The sequence below is a fragment of the Canis aureus genome, chromosome 5 (assembly GCF_053574225.1).
Source record: "Canis aureus isolate CA01 chromosome 5, VMU_Caureus_v.1.0, whole genome shotgun sequence".
Taxonomy (NCBI): Eukaryota; Metazoa; Chordata; class Mammalia; order Carnivora; family Canidae; genus Canis; species Canis aureus.
Window position 1 is genome coordinate 72,924,697 of NC_135615.1, and position 12,237 is coordinate 72,936,933.

Sequence of the window (12,237 nt, forward strand, 5' to 3'; positions counted from 1 at the left end):
CTGCCTCTGCCTGTGTCTCTCCCTCTCTCTCTGTGTGTCTCTCATGAATAAATAAATATTAAAAAATAAATAAAGAAAAGTTTTTCAGTGAACGTGCTACTTTGGTTAAAGGTAAAAACTATTACCTTTATCAGGATTCAAACTAAAAACTGTCATTTTTTGGGATGCCTAGATGGCTCAGTGGTTGAGCATCTGCCTTTGGCCCAGGGCAATCTGGAGTCCCAGGATTGAGTCCCACATCGGGCTCCCTGCATGGAGCATGCTTCTCCCTCTGCCTATGGTGCCTCTCCCTCTGTGTCTCTCATGAATAAATAAATAAAATCTTAAAAAAAAAAAAAAACTGTCATTTTTTTTGGTTCCAATTGGTAGTGAATCCACCCCGAATTAGCAGGGTAATAAAGAATTGGAATCACAGATGCTTCTCTTCATAGCCTTTATTACCCCACAATACAAGCTCACAGTCTCTATAAACCTTACACACAAATAGCAAAACAATTAAAAGATTTTTCTTTCTCAAAGCTAATTTATTCTAGTTTCCTCTCTTTATACAAAGGGACTAGATAGACTTCTCATGTTATCCTGAGCCTTTAATTTGGAAAGGCTGTCACAAAAGTGAACTTGTCACATGAGGAAAACAGTGTAAAGACCCAACTAAGTTCTTACTGTCCTCCTAAGAATGCCTGGCTGGTAGTAATGAAATGGGGCATTTGTAACATCTTCTCTTTTATAACAGGTGAGGATAGGCCCCAGTGGCGGTCAGACTGTCTTAGTCACATGAGCCTTTTGGGGTCTATTTTCTCTAGGTGAACCAGAGGTTTCAGCTGCTCGGCAAAGTTCCTCATGTCATCAGAGACCATGTCCTGCCCAGCTGGTGCAACAACACTCAGTTCCACAAGATAGGAAAGTGACAAGGCCTCAGTGCTGTCTGTGTTTCCTGGTACCAGGATGCGGAAGATCTTGTATACCATAATCTTCATGATACCCTTACGGAACAAGTGACCCTTGGCAACAAACTCATGGTCCATGCGGAAGCCCATTTCCATCAAGAAGTCAGTGAGGTTCTCAGATGTTGCAATGTCCACACAATTTCGCACCAGGGCATGGCGGTTCTTGTCTCCCATTTCCGGTTGTCCCAGGTAGCGTAGATGCCAGGGTGCCCCGCCCCTATCCATAGAACGCCGAGCCCTTAGAACAAATGGACTAGCCTGCTGGCCCTTAAGGAGGAACACCATTTCATGGTCAAGGAAAGTCTCAGGTTCCATGTTGTCACACAAACCACGAAGGCGATGGATGAGGCTTTCCAAACTGTGATCTAAAACACTTCCTGAAGAACAAAAGAGCATTGTTGAGTCCCATCTTTCATTTGGAGTACTGGGATTAGCAAAAGACTGAAAAAATTTAAATGAAAAACCGAAACAGTTTATTGCAGTGTTTTGTAGAGCACAGGTCCAATATATGAGATTTCAGAGGGGTTATGCTGCCAAGGTATTAGATAACACTATGAGAAACTTAATCCCCTTTCAGTTTTTTGCATTGTCTTATTTGGTACTAGAAAGCCTTTAGGCCTTCCCTAAATGCTAATTGCCAGTGGGCTCTGGGCTCAGAGGCTTTAACAACGAGAATAATAGTACCCTTGTCATTTATTTAAAAAATTATCTTTTATTTCTAGCAACACAAGTTTTCGATCTATAGATTATAACATTTCCTTTTTTTGTAAAATATTTAAGTAAAAGAAAATGAAGTGCTCCATAAAAATAGACTGATCTTTGTTCTCATCTTATTCATCCTCCTAGCAGCATCTGACATGGTTGTTAGATTATACCCACCTTGAATCTATTCTTCCCTTGGCCTCTGGGACACAACTCTTAGTTCTTTACCTAACTCACTGACCATTCCTTTTAAGTCTACTTTGCTGGATCTTTCTCACCTTCCCTAAATACTAAAGGATCCTAGGACTCAATCCTGGTCCTCTTTTTAACAATCTCTTCCTCTCAAGGTGACCTAATTTGGTGCTATGGTTTTAAATGCCACTTATGCCCTGAGGCCTCCCATGTTTAACTCATGAACTATAGACTCATATAGCCAACTGTCTACTCAGTTTCTCCACGTGGATACCTAACAGATATCTTCATCTTCATATGTTGAGTATCCAATTGTTGGCTTTTCCTTCACAATCTTATTCCTCTTGCAGTCTTTCCCATCATAGTGAATGGAAGCTCTCTGCTTCTAGTTCCCCAGGCTCCAAACCACAGAATCATCCTGATTCCTTTCTTTCCCCCATATCCTACACCCAATCCATATTTTAAAAATACATGCATAATCCAACCACTTCTCAGCCCCTCATTCATTTCCATCTAGTCCAAATCTCCTTTATTTCTTGCCTGCTTCTACCCTTCTCCCCATAACAGCCAAGTGGTCTTTTTAGAATATAAAGCAGATAATGATATTCTGCTCAGAATCCTCCAATGCCTTCCCTTGTCATTCAGAATAAATCCCAATGTCTTTATCATCATCTACAAGGCCCTATACATTGTGGTCCCTGCTACCAGTCCAACATCATTTCTTTCCACTATCTCCCTAGATCCTCTCACCAGCCACAGTGATCTTCCTGTTATTTCCTAAAATTGCCAAGTATTTGATAAAGTATTTCTATTCAGAACCTCTTCCCTTAGCCCCTACACTTAGAAAAATTTTCTCACTGGTATCTGCATGCCAAACCTGAATACTTTCTTCAAGTCTTCAGCTCGTGTCACTTTATCAGAGAGGTCTTTTCTGATCACCCTAAATAAGACAGCACATCTTCCTCCAATATCTTTCCACCTCTCTGCTTTAGTTTTCTTTTTTTTTTTTTTTTTTTTTTTTTTATTTATGATAGTCGCAGAGAGAGAGAGAGGCGCAGAGACACAGGCAGAGGGAGAAGCAGGCTCCATGCACCGGGAGCCCGACGTGGGATTCGATCCCGGGTCTACCAGGATCGCACCCTGGGCCAAAGGCAGGCGCCAAACCACTGCTCCACCCAGGGATCCCTTTAGTTTTCTTTAAAAGCATTATCACCTCAATTTTTTAGTCATCTTCGATATATCAATTGTGTATTGATGCTTTACTCATCTTTCTTCCTCCACTGCTGGGAACATATTCAAATATTTATTGAATAAATCATTTAAATAAGAGTATATATTGTTACCATGGTAAATACTGATAGTGGGATCAAAGGACTGAATTCTTGGAAATTAGGAGTATTGTAGTAAAAGCAACAGATCAGGTCCCAGTAACCATAGGATAGAAGATCATGGGAGCAGGGAAGAAGTCTTACATTCAATACATTGTACCCTATATTCAGGACAGTATCAGACATGTGTTTGTTCATTTCTCAAACGCTTGAGGACTTTGTAAGTGTTGGTTCATCAACATATACTTCTTGAATGCTATTCCAGACACTATGCTAGGAAGTAGGGGTCCATGCCCTAATGGAGATTACAATTTATTGGGGAAAACAAAAAATAAATAAGTAAACAAACAAATACAAGGAAATAAAAGGAGATGGGATAGAGAACAATTGGAGAGGTGGAGAAGAGAAGACTTCTCTTAAGGGTTGGTGTGAGAATCCCTGGGTGGCGCAGCGGTTTGGCGCCTGCCTTTGGCCCAGGGCGCGATCCTGGAGACCCGGGATCGAATCCCACGTTGGGCTCCCTGCATGGAGCCTGCTTCTCCCTCTGCCTATGTCTCTGACTCTCTCTCTCTCTCTCTCTCTGTGACTATCATAAATTAATTAATTAATTAATTAATTAAAAAAGAAAAAAAAAAGGGTTGGTGTGAGAGAAGGTCTCCCCCAGGGGATACAACTAAACTGAGGCTGGAAGGATGAAAATGAGATGGTTATTTGAATAGTTGGAGAAAAGTACTGGGCCAGAGGGATCATCAAGTTCTAAGCCACAGAGATAGGAAAGGGCTTGAGGAATCAAAGAAAATGGAAAAGTATCAGTTTGCCTGAAGTGCTATAAGGAGGAGGATGATAATGAGGATGATAAGGACTTGGCCTGGGCCATAGCATGTAAGCCTGACATATAATCCATGGTGAAGATGGTATTTTACCCAAAGGTCACTGAGCTCCACACTTCATTTTCAACAAAACAGAGAAAGACATAATTGGATTTACATTTTTAAAAAATATATTTTATTTATTTATTCACAAGAGACACAGAGAGAGTAAGAGACACAGGCAGAGGGAGAAGCAGGCTCCCTGCAGAGAGCCCAATGCAGGACTCGATCCCAGGACCCAGGGATCATGACCTGAGCTAAAGGCAGATATTCAAACACTAAGCCACCCAGGTGCCCTGCATTTACATTTTAAAAGGATAATTCCAGGAAAACTGGTATGGGCTCTTCAACAAGATGGGGGGCGGGGGGGGGGGCGTGGGGGGAAAAAAGTGTAGGTGAGGGGAGACTGGTCCAAATTAAGAGAGACTTAAGAGACACAATTATCAAATGTAATGCATGATACTTGATTGCATCCTAGTTACAAAACATTTTGGGGAGAAACTTTTGAATATGGAATAGATGTTACATAATATTAAGATGTGTTATTAATTTTCTCAAGATAATAATGATGATATTAAGGTTATGAAGAAAAATATCCGTTTTTTAGAGATGCATACTGAAGAGTTTAAGGGTAAAATGTTATGAGGTAGAAATTTTTTTTAGGGGTGCCTGGGTGGCTCAGTCAGTTGAACAGCTGGTTTTGGCTCAGGTCATGATCTTGGAATCCTGGGATCAAGCCCTAAGTCAGACTCCCTGCTCAGGGGGAGTCTGCTTCTCCCTATCCCTCTGCCTCTCCCCCAGCTTGTGCGCGCTCTCTCTCTCTGATAAATAAATAAAATCCTACAAAAAAAATAATAATAATTTTTCTTTAAGAACAGCAAAAGCAGGGATCCCTGGGTGGCGCAGCGGTTTGGCGCCTGCCTTTGGCCCGGGGCATGATCCTGGAGACCCAGGATCGAGTCCCACGTCGGGCTCCCGGTGCATGGAGCCTGCATCTCCCTCTGCCTGTGTCTCTGCCTCTCTCTCTCTCTCTCTGTGTGACTATCATAAATAAATAAAAATTAAAAAAAAAAAAGAACAGCAAAAGCAGGGCACCTGGTGGCTCAGTCAGTGGAACATGTGACTCTTGCTCTCAGAGTTGTAAGTCTGGGCCCAATGTTGGGTGTAGAGATTACTTAAATATACAATCTTAAGGGGCACCTGAGTGACTCAATCAGTTAAGGATTCGACTCTTGATTTTGGTTCAGGTCATAATCTCAGGGTTGTAAGGTCAAGCCCTGCATCAGGCTCTGTGCTGGGAGTAGAGGATGCTTAAGATTCTCTCTGTCCAGGATGCCTGGGTAGCTCAGTGGTTAAGCACCTGCATTCAACTCAGGGCGTGATCCTGGTAGTCCCAGGATTGAGTCCTGGGGTCGAGTCCCACATTGGGCTCCCTGCATGGAGCCTGCTTCTCCCTCTGCCTGTGTCTCTGCCTCTCTCTCTCTCTCTCTGTCTCTCATAAATAAATAAAAATCTTAAAAAAAAAAATCTCTGTCCCTCTTAAGAAAAAAACTTAAAAAAAAACAGTGAAAGAAAAAAGATGAAGCAAATATGGCAATATGAAGCAAAATGAAATCTAGATGATAGAAATGGACTGTTCAGTATATCAGTCTCCATTTTCTTTATGTTTAAACTTTTTAAAATATATTTTTTATGTATTTATTAATGACACAGAGAGAGGCAGAGACATAGGCAGAGGATGAAGCAGAGAGCTCCCTGCAGAGAACTTGATGTGGGACTTGATCCTGGAACTCAGGATCACACCCTGAGCCGAAGGCAGATACTCAACTGCTGAGCCACCCAGATGTTCCTATGTTTGAAATTTTAAATAATAAAACAAATTTAAAAAAAAGATAACTACTGGGGATGCCTGGTAGGTCCCCTGCAGCAGGGACTCTATCATATTAATAGTGCCTCCAGTGACAGGCATAATGCTGACTGGAGGTGCCTTCATGGTGTCTGATTAAGTTGCAAACAACAGAACTGGTTTCAGAATCTCCAGTCAAGCAAAGCAAACACCTGGAGAAGTGTTACACTGTTACCAGGTTCAGTTGCTAGAGCATGCAACCTTTTTTTTTTTTTTTTTTTTAAAGATTTGATAGAGAGCCCTGCACTGGTGGAGAGGGGCAGATGGAGGGGGAGGGAAACAGACTCCCCACTGAGTGCAGAGCCTGACATGGGGCTTGATCCCAGACCCTGAGATCAGGACCTAAGCCAAAGTTAATAGTTGGATGCTCCCCCAACTGAGCCACCCAGGTGTCCTGAGCACACAACTCTTAATGTACAGGTCCTGAGTTCAAGCCCTATGCTAGGCATAAAGTTTACTTTAAAAAAAAAAAAAAAGATAATAAAAAAAATAAAAAGCTGACTACCTATTGGTATGAGAAGAGATAGTGCTAGTCAGAAGTAGAAACAATGGAATAAGTAAAAGGTTACTAAAGTAGTTCAAATGAGGGATGGTAAACCAGGGTGTGGTACTGTAGGTGGAGAGAATATTTAAAAGATACATTGGAAGTAAAATGAATAGGATTTAGAAATATGCTAGATGTGGGGGTAAAGTGAAAAACAGATTGACTCCTAAATGCTTGGTTCATGCAACTGGTGAATGACAGTGGCACTTACTGGGTTGGGAAAGACTGAAAAGTAGCTTGAGGAGTGAAAATTAATAATGTTGTTCATATTAAGTTACTAAATGGATGATCTGAATTAAAGTCTAACCTCTTCCACTAACATTAAATGACCTCCTGAAAATCACTGCCCTCTCTGGATCTTGAGTTTTCTCATCTGGACAAGGTACTTTACCTGTTTCCTGATCTATAAAATGGGGCTAATGACAGTATCATAGAATTACTATATGATCCAGTAATCCCACTTCTGGGCATATATCGAAAATTCAAAGCAGGATCTTGAAGAGATATTTGCACACTCACATTTGCTGCAGCATTATTCATGATAACCAAAAGGTGAAAGCAACCCAAATGACAAATAAATAAATTTTTAAAAATGTAAATAAATAAATTATAAATAAACAGATTATGCAAACAATGAAATGTTATTCAGCTTTAAAAAGGGGGATCCCGTCAGATGCTACAATAAGGATGAACCTTGAGGACATTATGCTAAGCAAAACAAGCCAGTCATAAAAAGACAAGCACTGTATGATTCCATTCATCTAAGATATCAAAAGTAGCCAAAATCAGAAACAAAGTCAAAAAGTGGTTGCCAAGAGCTGAGGGAGGGGAAAGGAGTAATTAGTGTTTAATGGGTATAGACTTTCAGTTCTGCAAGATGAAAAAGTTCCTAGAGATCAGTTATACAACAATGTGAATATACTTAACACTACTGAACTGTATGTACACTTAATGTTATGTGTTGGTGACCATAATTAACATTTAAAGATTTTTTAAAAGTTGTTGTCTTATTGGGTGCCAGAAATTATGCAGGCTGCCTTTGTGTAACAGCCTCTCATCCCCACAGTGCTGATCAGAAAGAGGAAAACAGGTCATCCAAGTTGCCTGGTTTACTTACCCTGCAGCAGGTACTCCATCATATTAATGGTGCCTCCAGTGACAGGCATCATGGTGACTGGCGGTGCCTCCATGGTGTCTGATTGAGCTGAAGACAACAGAACTGGTTTCGGACTCTCCAGTCAAGTAAAGCACAATAAACACCTGGAGAAGTGTTACATCGTTAATACATGAGCGGGGCACAGAAACAATAGATCTGTTTGTGTCACTGGCCTCGATATGAAAAGATTCATTCAGGGAACCCTGGGTGGCGCAGCGGTTTAGCGCCTGCCTTTGGCCCAGGGCACGATCCTGGAGACCAGGGATCGAATCCCACGTCGGGCTCCCGGTGCATGGAGCCTGCTTCTCCCTCTGCCTGTGTCTCTGCCTCTCTCTCTCTCTCTCTCTGTGTGTGACTATCATAAATAAATAAAAAATTAAAAAAAAAAAAAAAGAAAAGATTCATTCAACCATTCAAATTTTTTGAGTAACTGCTATAGGCCAGCTTCAGGAACTGATGATACAGAAATATACAAAGGATACTTGGTCATGGAGTTACAGCACAACCTTTCCAGTCTCAGTGTCTAAACGTTTTCTGTGTAATTTTGAGGAAGTCATCAAACCTGGAAGTCAATGTCTTCCTTATAAAATGGGGCCAACGATATTTAACCAACCAAGACTTTGTGGCTCGGACATGTAAAAACATTCAGAACTGAAAGGTTGTCTGTTAAAAGATTGTCTACTCTTCAATTTATAGATGAAGATAATTGAGTCTCGGAGAGGGGCCCAAGGATACACAGCAAGTCGGTGGCGGAGCTTGAATCAGACTGAAATCTAGGCGTTCCGTCTCTCTGAAAACGCCTTTCCAAGAGAGCGAGGGGGGAAGCGTGAAATTCTTTTAAAAGGATGGTTTAGGTCCTCTTAAGGCAGCATCAAAGACACGTGCCCACTTACACTAGAAACACACCTCCGAGCGCGCTCTGGTCTCTTCTCGCAGAGTGGGTAATGTATCCTCTCCAGCACCTCCGAGCAGCATTTAAATAACTAGCCCCCAGCCCTAAAGTTAAAGCCCTCCAGGTAGTGCAACAACTTCTTTTCTTTCCACTTCCGGCAGGAAGCGGACGTCACGCAAATCTTGACACTGGTGCTCCGCGACGTAAGGGTGCCGAGAAGGGATTAAAAAAAAAACCAAACCGCGCTCTTTGCAGCCTCGCAAACAGAAGCGCATGCGCGAGACGCAGGGCCGCGGTATGGAAGATGGCGGCCTGCCTTGGAGGCTTCCCGGGGATTTACGGCGGGGGAGGGGAGGCGCTTGACGTCATTTGGCGTCCTCTAGGAAAATATTTTTTCAAGCTCGACGATCTGGAATGATATTGTCTAGGAAATCTCTTGAAACTGACGGGGGCAAAAGAAAGCCCAGGGAAGGGAGCTGCGGTAAACAGACTTACAAAATAGACTTTTTTTGTTGGGTACCTGACGACCAAGAGACACCTTTTATTGCAAAGCATAATGTTCTGAACAATTAGGGAGCTCAGCAATACACTTAATATTTGTTCACTTCACTGTATATATTTTACTTAATTTGAAAATATAGGAAGATAAATTCAATGAATGTTTGTTGCACGCTGCTAATATTTGTCAAGCATATAAGGTGCAAAGTGAGGACTAGAATGAAGTGAAAGAGGTACCCTCGGAGTGAAAAAAATAAAGGGACACCAGAAACTGGGTAGCTAAGATAAATACTATTTCAATGCGGTATTTTACAAGTTTAAGGCAATAAATAATGAACAAAATACCAAAACTTTAAGTTTGATCCTCAAAGTAGCCCTATGAGCCAAGTACAATGATTACGGTAATTTTACTGATGGGGAAACCCAAGCAACGAGTTGTTAAATAACATGCAAAGGAATGGCTGCAATACCAATATAAGCTGTTGACTTCAGAGCCCTCTCACTTAAAAATTTTTTTTTAATTTATTCATCACACACACACATACACACACACACACACACACACACACACAGGCAGAGGGAGAAGCAGGCTCCATGCAGAAGCCCAACATGGGACTCGATCCCAGGACTCCAGGATCACGCCCTGGGCCAAAGGCAGGCCCTAAACCGCTGAGCCACCCAGGGATCCCCAGAGCCCTCTCTTAATTACTGTACTGGACTTACAGCTCTAGTTCCCCTGCTGTAATCCACTATCTCCCATTCATTAATTTTTAAAATATTGAACATTTCTTGAAGGTCTAGACTGTTCTCGACATCTTGTTAGGTGTTAACTCCATCTGTATCCTCAAATGAGTTTATAGGCATGTTGTGGGAATCAGAGGGTTAAACTAAGGAGTCTGTACTATGATGTTTGATTCAATAGGAAAATGAGATATCAACAGCTCATCCCCTTTGGAAGCAAGCAGGATGCTTGGTCCATCTTGGGGGCATCAAGGAAGGATTCCTGGAAAAGGTAATCAATGCCCAGAGTAACCTGAAGGGTCAATAGGTGTTAGATAAAGAAGGGAGAAAAGGGAATTTCAGGTGAAGGGAACAGTATGTTCAAAAGGACACTGAGTTAAACAGAATTAGGGTATAGAATCTGAGGTCAGGGACTGAAATAAATGAGTCTGGGGAAGGAGTAAGGCCCAGACCCTGGAAGACTTTGCCTGCTGGACTTAAATAACATTTGTGAGCTTTAAAAAGATCACTCTGGCTGGAATGTGAAAAAAAGCTTGAGAAAGGAGAGCCTGGAGAAAGAAGACCAGTTTAGGAGCTTTGGCACAACTCCAGCTGAGAGATAATTATAGGACAAAAGGCAGATTTTAAAAATATAGAAGAGAATGATTTGATGACTAACCAGAGCTAAAGATAGAAGGAGTCACAGGTGTCTAGATTTCTACCTTGAGTGGCTATGGTAGTGCTTTTTTTTGTTTGTTTTTTTTGAACTAGGAAACACAAAGCAGTGTGGGTGAGGCAGGAAAGATGAGTTCATATGTAGATACGTTGAGCCTGAGGTTTATGAAGCACCCAAGCACTAGTGCCCGGACAGAGTTCAGAGGAGAGTTGGACTGGAGGTAGACCTTTCAGAGTCAGAGCCTCATAGATGGTAGCTAAAGACATGAACATAAATGAGATCACCCTGAAAGAGTGTGTAGAACATGGAGAGAAGATGGCTGAACTGGACCTTGCACAGGACTCTGATAGTTATTAAGGCCGCATATATCCTGGGGCCTAGGATGTGCCTTCTGGTCAGCCTGGTGAGTCACAATGTTGGGCAGAGTGACAAGCTCTCATTACTATAATGATGGGAGGAGATTGTAAAATTGCTGTTGCTCTTTCTTCCTATATGGACACTAACTTCAGAATGGAAAGTTCAGTAAATTATGGGTCCTTTAGGCACCATTGTATTTATTCTTTTTTTTTTTTTTTAAGATTTTATTTATTTATTCATGGGAGACACAGAGAGAGAGAGGCAGAGACACAGGCAGAGGGAGAAGCAGGCTCCCTGTGGGGAGCCTGATGCAGGACTTGATCCCAGGACCCCAAGATCACGACCTGAGCCAAAGGCAGATGCTCAATCACTGAGCCACCCAGGCACCCACCATAGTATTTATTCAGATTTTATCTGGAATTTCAAAGTAGGGTTAAATTTTTAAAAATGGGCTAGAGATGGGTGAACAAAATGGTAAAAGTTGGACAAAGCCTAGGAGTTACAGGAATGGATTTTTCTGATAAGGACGTGAGACCTAAAGACCAGAATGGGGCTCACTTCTGTCCTCTGCCACCATCCAGCTGTGCAGCCTTGGGCAATTCACTTCCCCTCTCTGGGCTTCAGCTTCCTTTTTTGTGAAATAGAGATAAAAATAGTACTTTTTTAAGGGGTGGAATTTGTAAAAATTAAATGAGATATTTATGAAACACTTAGAATTCCTGGCTTATTGTAAGCAATCAATAAATGGTAACTATTATTGGTGTTATATCTTGTGTCTCATTTGTGCAAGCATATGCTGTCTTTTTTTTTTAAGTTTTTATTTATTTACTCATGAGAGACACACAGAGAGAGAGAGAGAGAGGCAGAGACATAGGCAGAGGGAGAAGTAGGCTCCCCACAAGGAGCCTGATGTGGGACTCGATCTTGGATCCTGGGATCAGGACCTGAGCCGAAGGCAGCGCTCAACCACTGAGTGATCCAGGCGTCCCAGCATATTCTGTCTTATTGAATTTAGCTTGGCCTGCTATAATAAAATGCCATCAACTGGGCAGCATATAAACAACAGAAATTTATTTTTCACAGTTCTGGAGTCTGGAAGTATAACATTAGGGTACCAGCAGGGTTGGGTTCTGGTGAGAGCCTACTTCTGTGTTGCAGACTGCTGACTTATTGTATCCTCTCATGGTAAGGAGCAGAGCAAAGGAAACTACTCGGGACTTTTATAAAAGCACCAATTCCACTCATGAGGGCATTTCCATCATGACCTCATCTAATCCTAAGTATTCCTAGTACTATTCCCAAAGGCCCCTCCTCCTAGTACTACTATTGCATTGTAAGGTAGGGTTTCAACATATGAGTTTGGGGAGAGACACAAACATTCAGTCCATAATAATGTACTTTGTATATAGTAGGGGTTCAAAAATGTTGAACACATCACAATAGCTATCGA

General features: G+C 41.8%; 1 protein-coding gene across 3 annotated transcripts; it reads right to left on the reverse strand.

Moving 5' to 3' along the window:
- Nucleotides 1–419: 419 nt before the first annotated feature.
- Nucleotides 420–8,715, reverse strand: MED18 (mediator complex subunit 18). Of its 3 annotated transcripts, none has more exons than XM_077898884.1 (3): nucleotides 8,551–8,715; nucleotides 7,606–7,748; nucleotides 420–1,324 (listed from the first exon to the last, which is right to left on the reverse strand). In XM_077898884.1, exons 2-3 carry the CDS (start codon nucleotides 7,676–7,678, stop codon nucleotides 771–773), a joined length of 627 nt encoding a protein of 208 aa, XP_077755010.1. In that variant the 5' UTR covers nucleotides 7,679–7,748; nucleotides 8,551–8,715; the 3' UTR covers nucleotides 420–770. The 3 variants fall into 3 exon arrangements, with proteins under 3 accessions (XP_077755010.1, XP_077755009.1, XP_077755011.1); XM_077898883.1 differs by having other exon boundaries at nucleotides 8,538–8,715; XM_077898885.1 differs by lacking the exon at nucleotides 8,551–8,715 and having other exon boundaries at nucleotides 420–1,388; nucleotides 7,606–7,744.
- Between the last annotated feature and the right edge of the window lie 3,522 nt (nucleotides 8,716–12,237).

Excerpts from the sequence above, each read along its gene's own strand:
- MED18 (XM_077898884.1), bottom strand. The coding sequence starts at position 7,678 with ATGGAGGCACCGCCAGTCACCATGATGCCTGTCACTGGAGGCACCATT. Across the intron at positions 1,325-7,605 it reads GATGGAGTACCTGCTGCAGG|GAAGTGTTTTAGATCACAGT; the intron begins GTAAGTAAACCA and ends TTTGTTCTTCAG.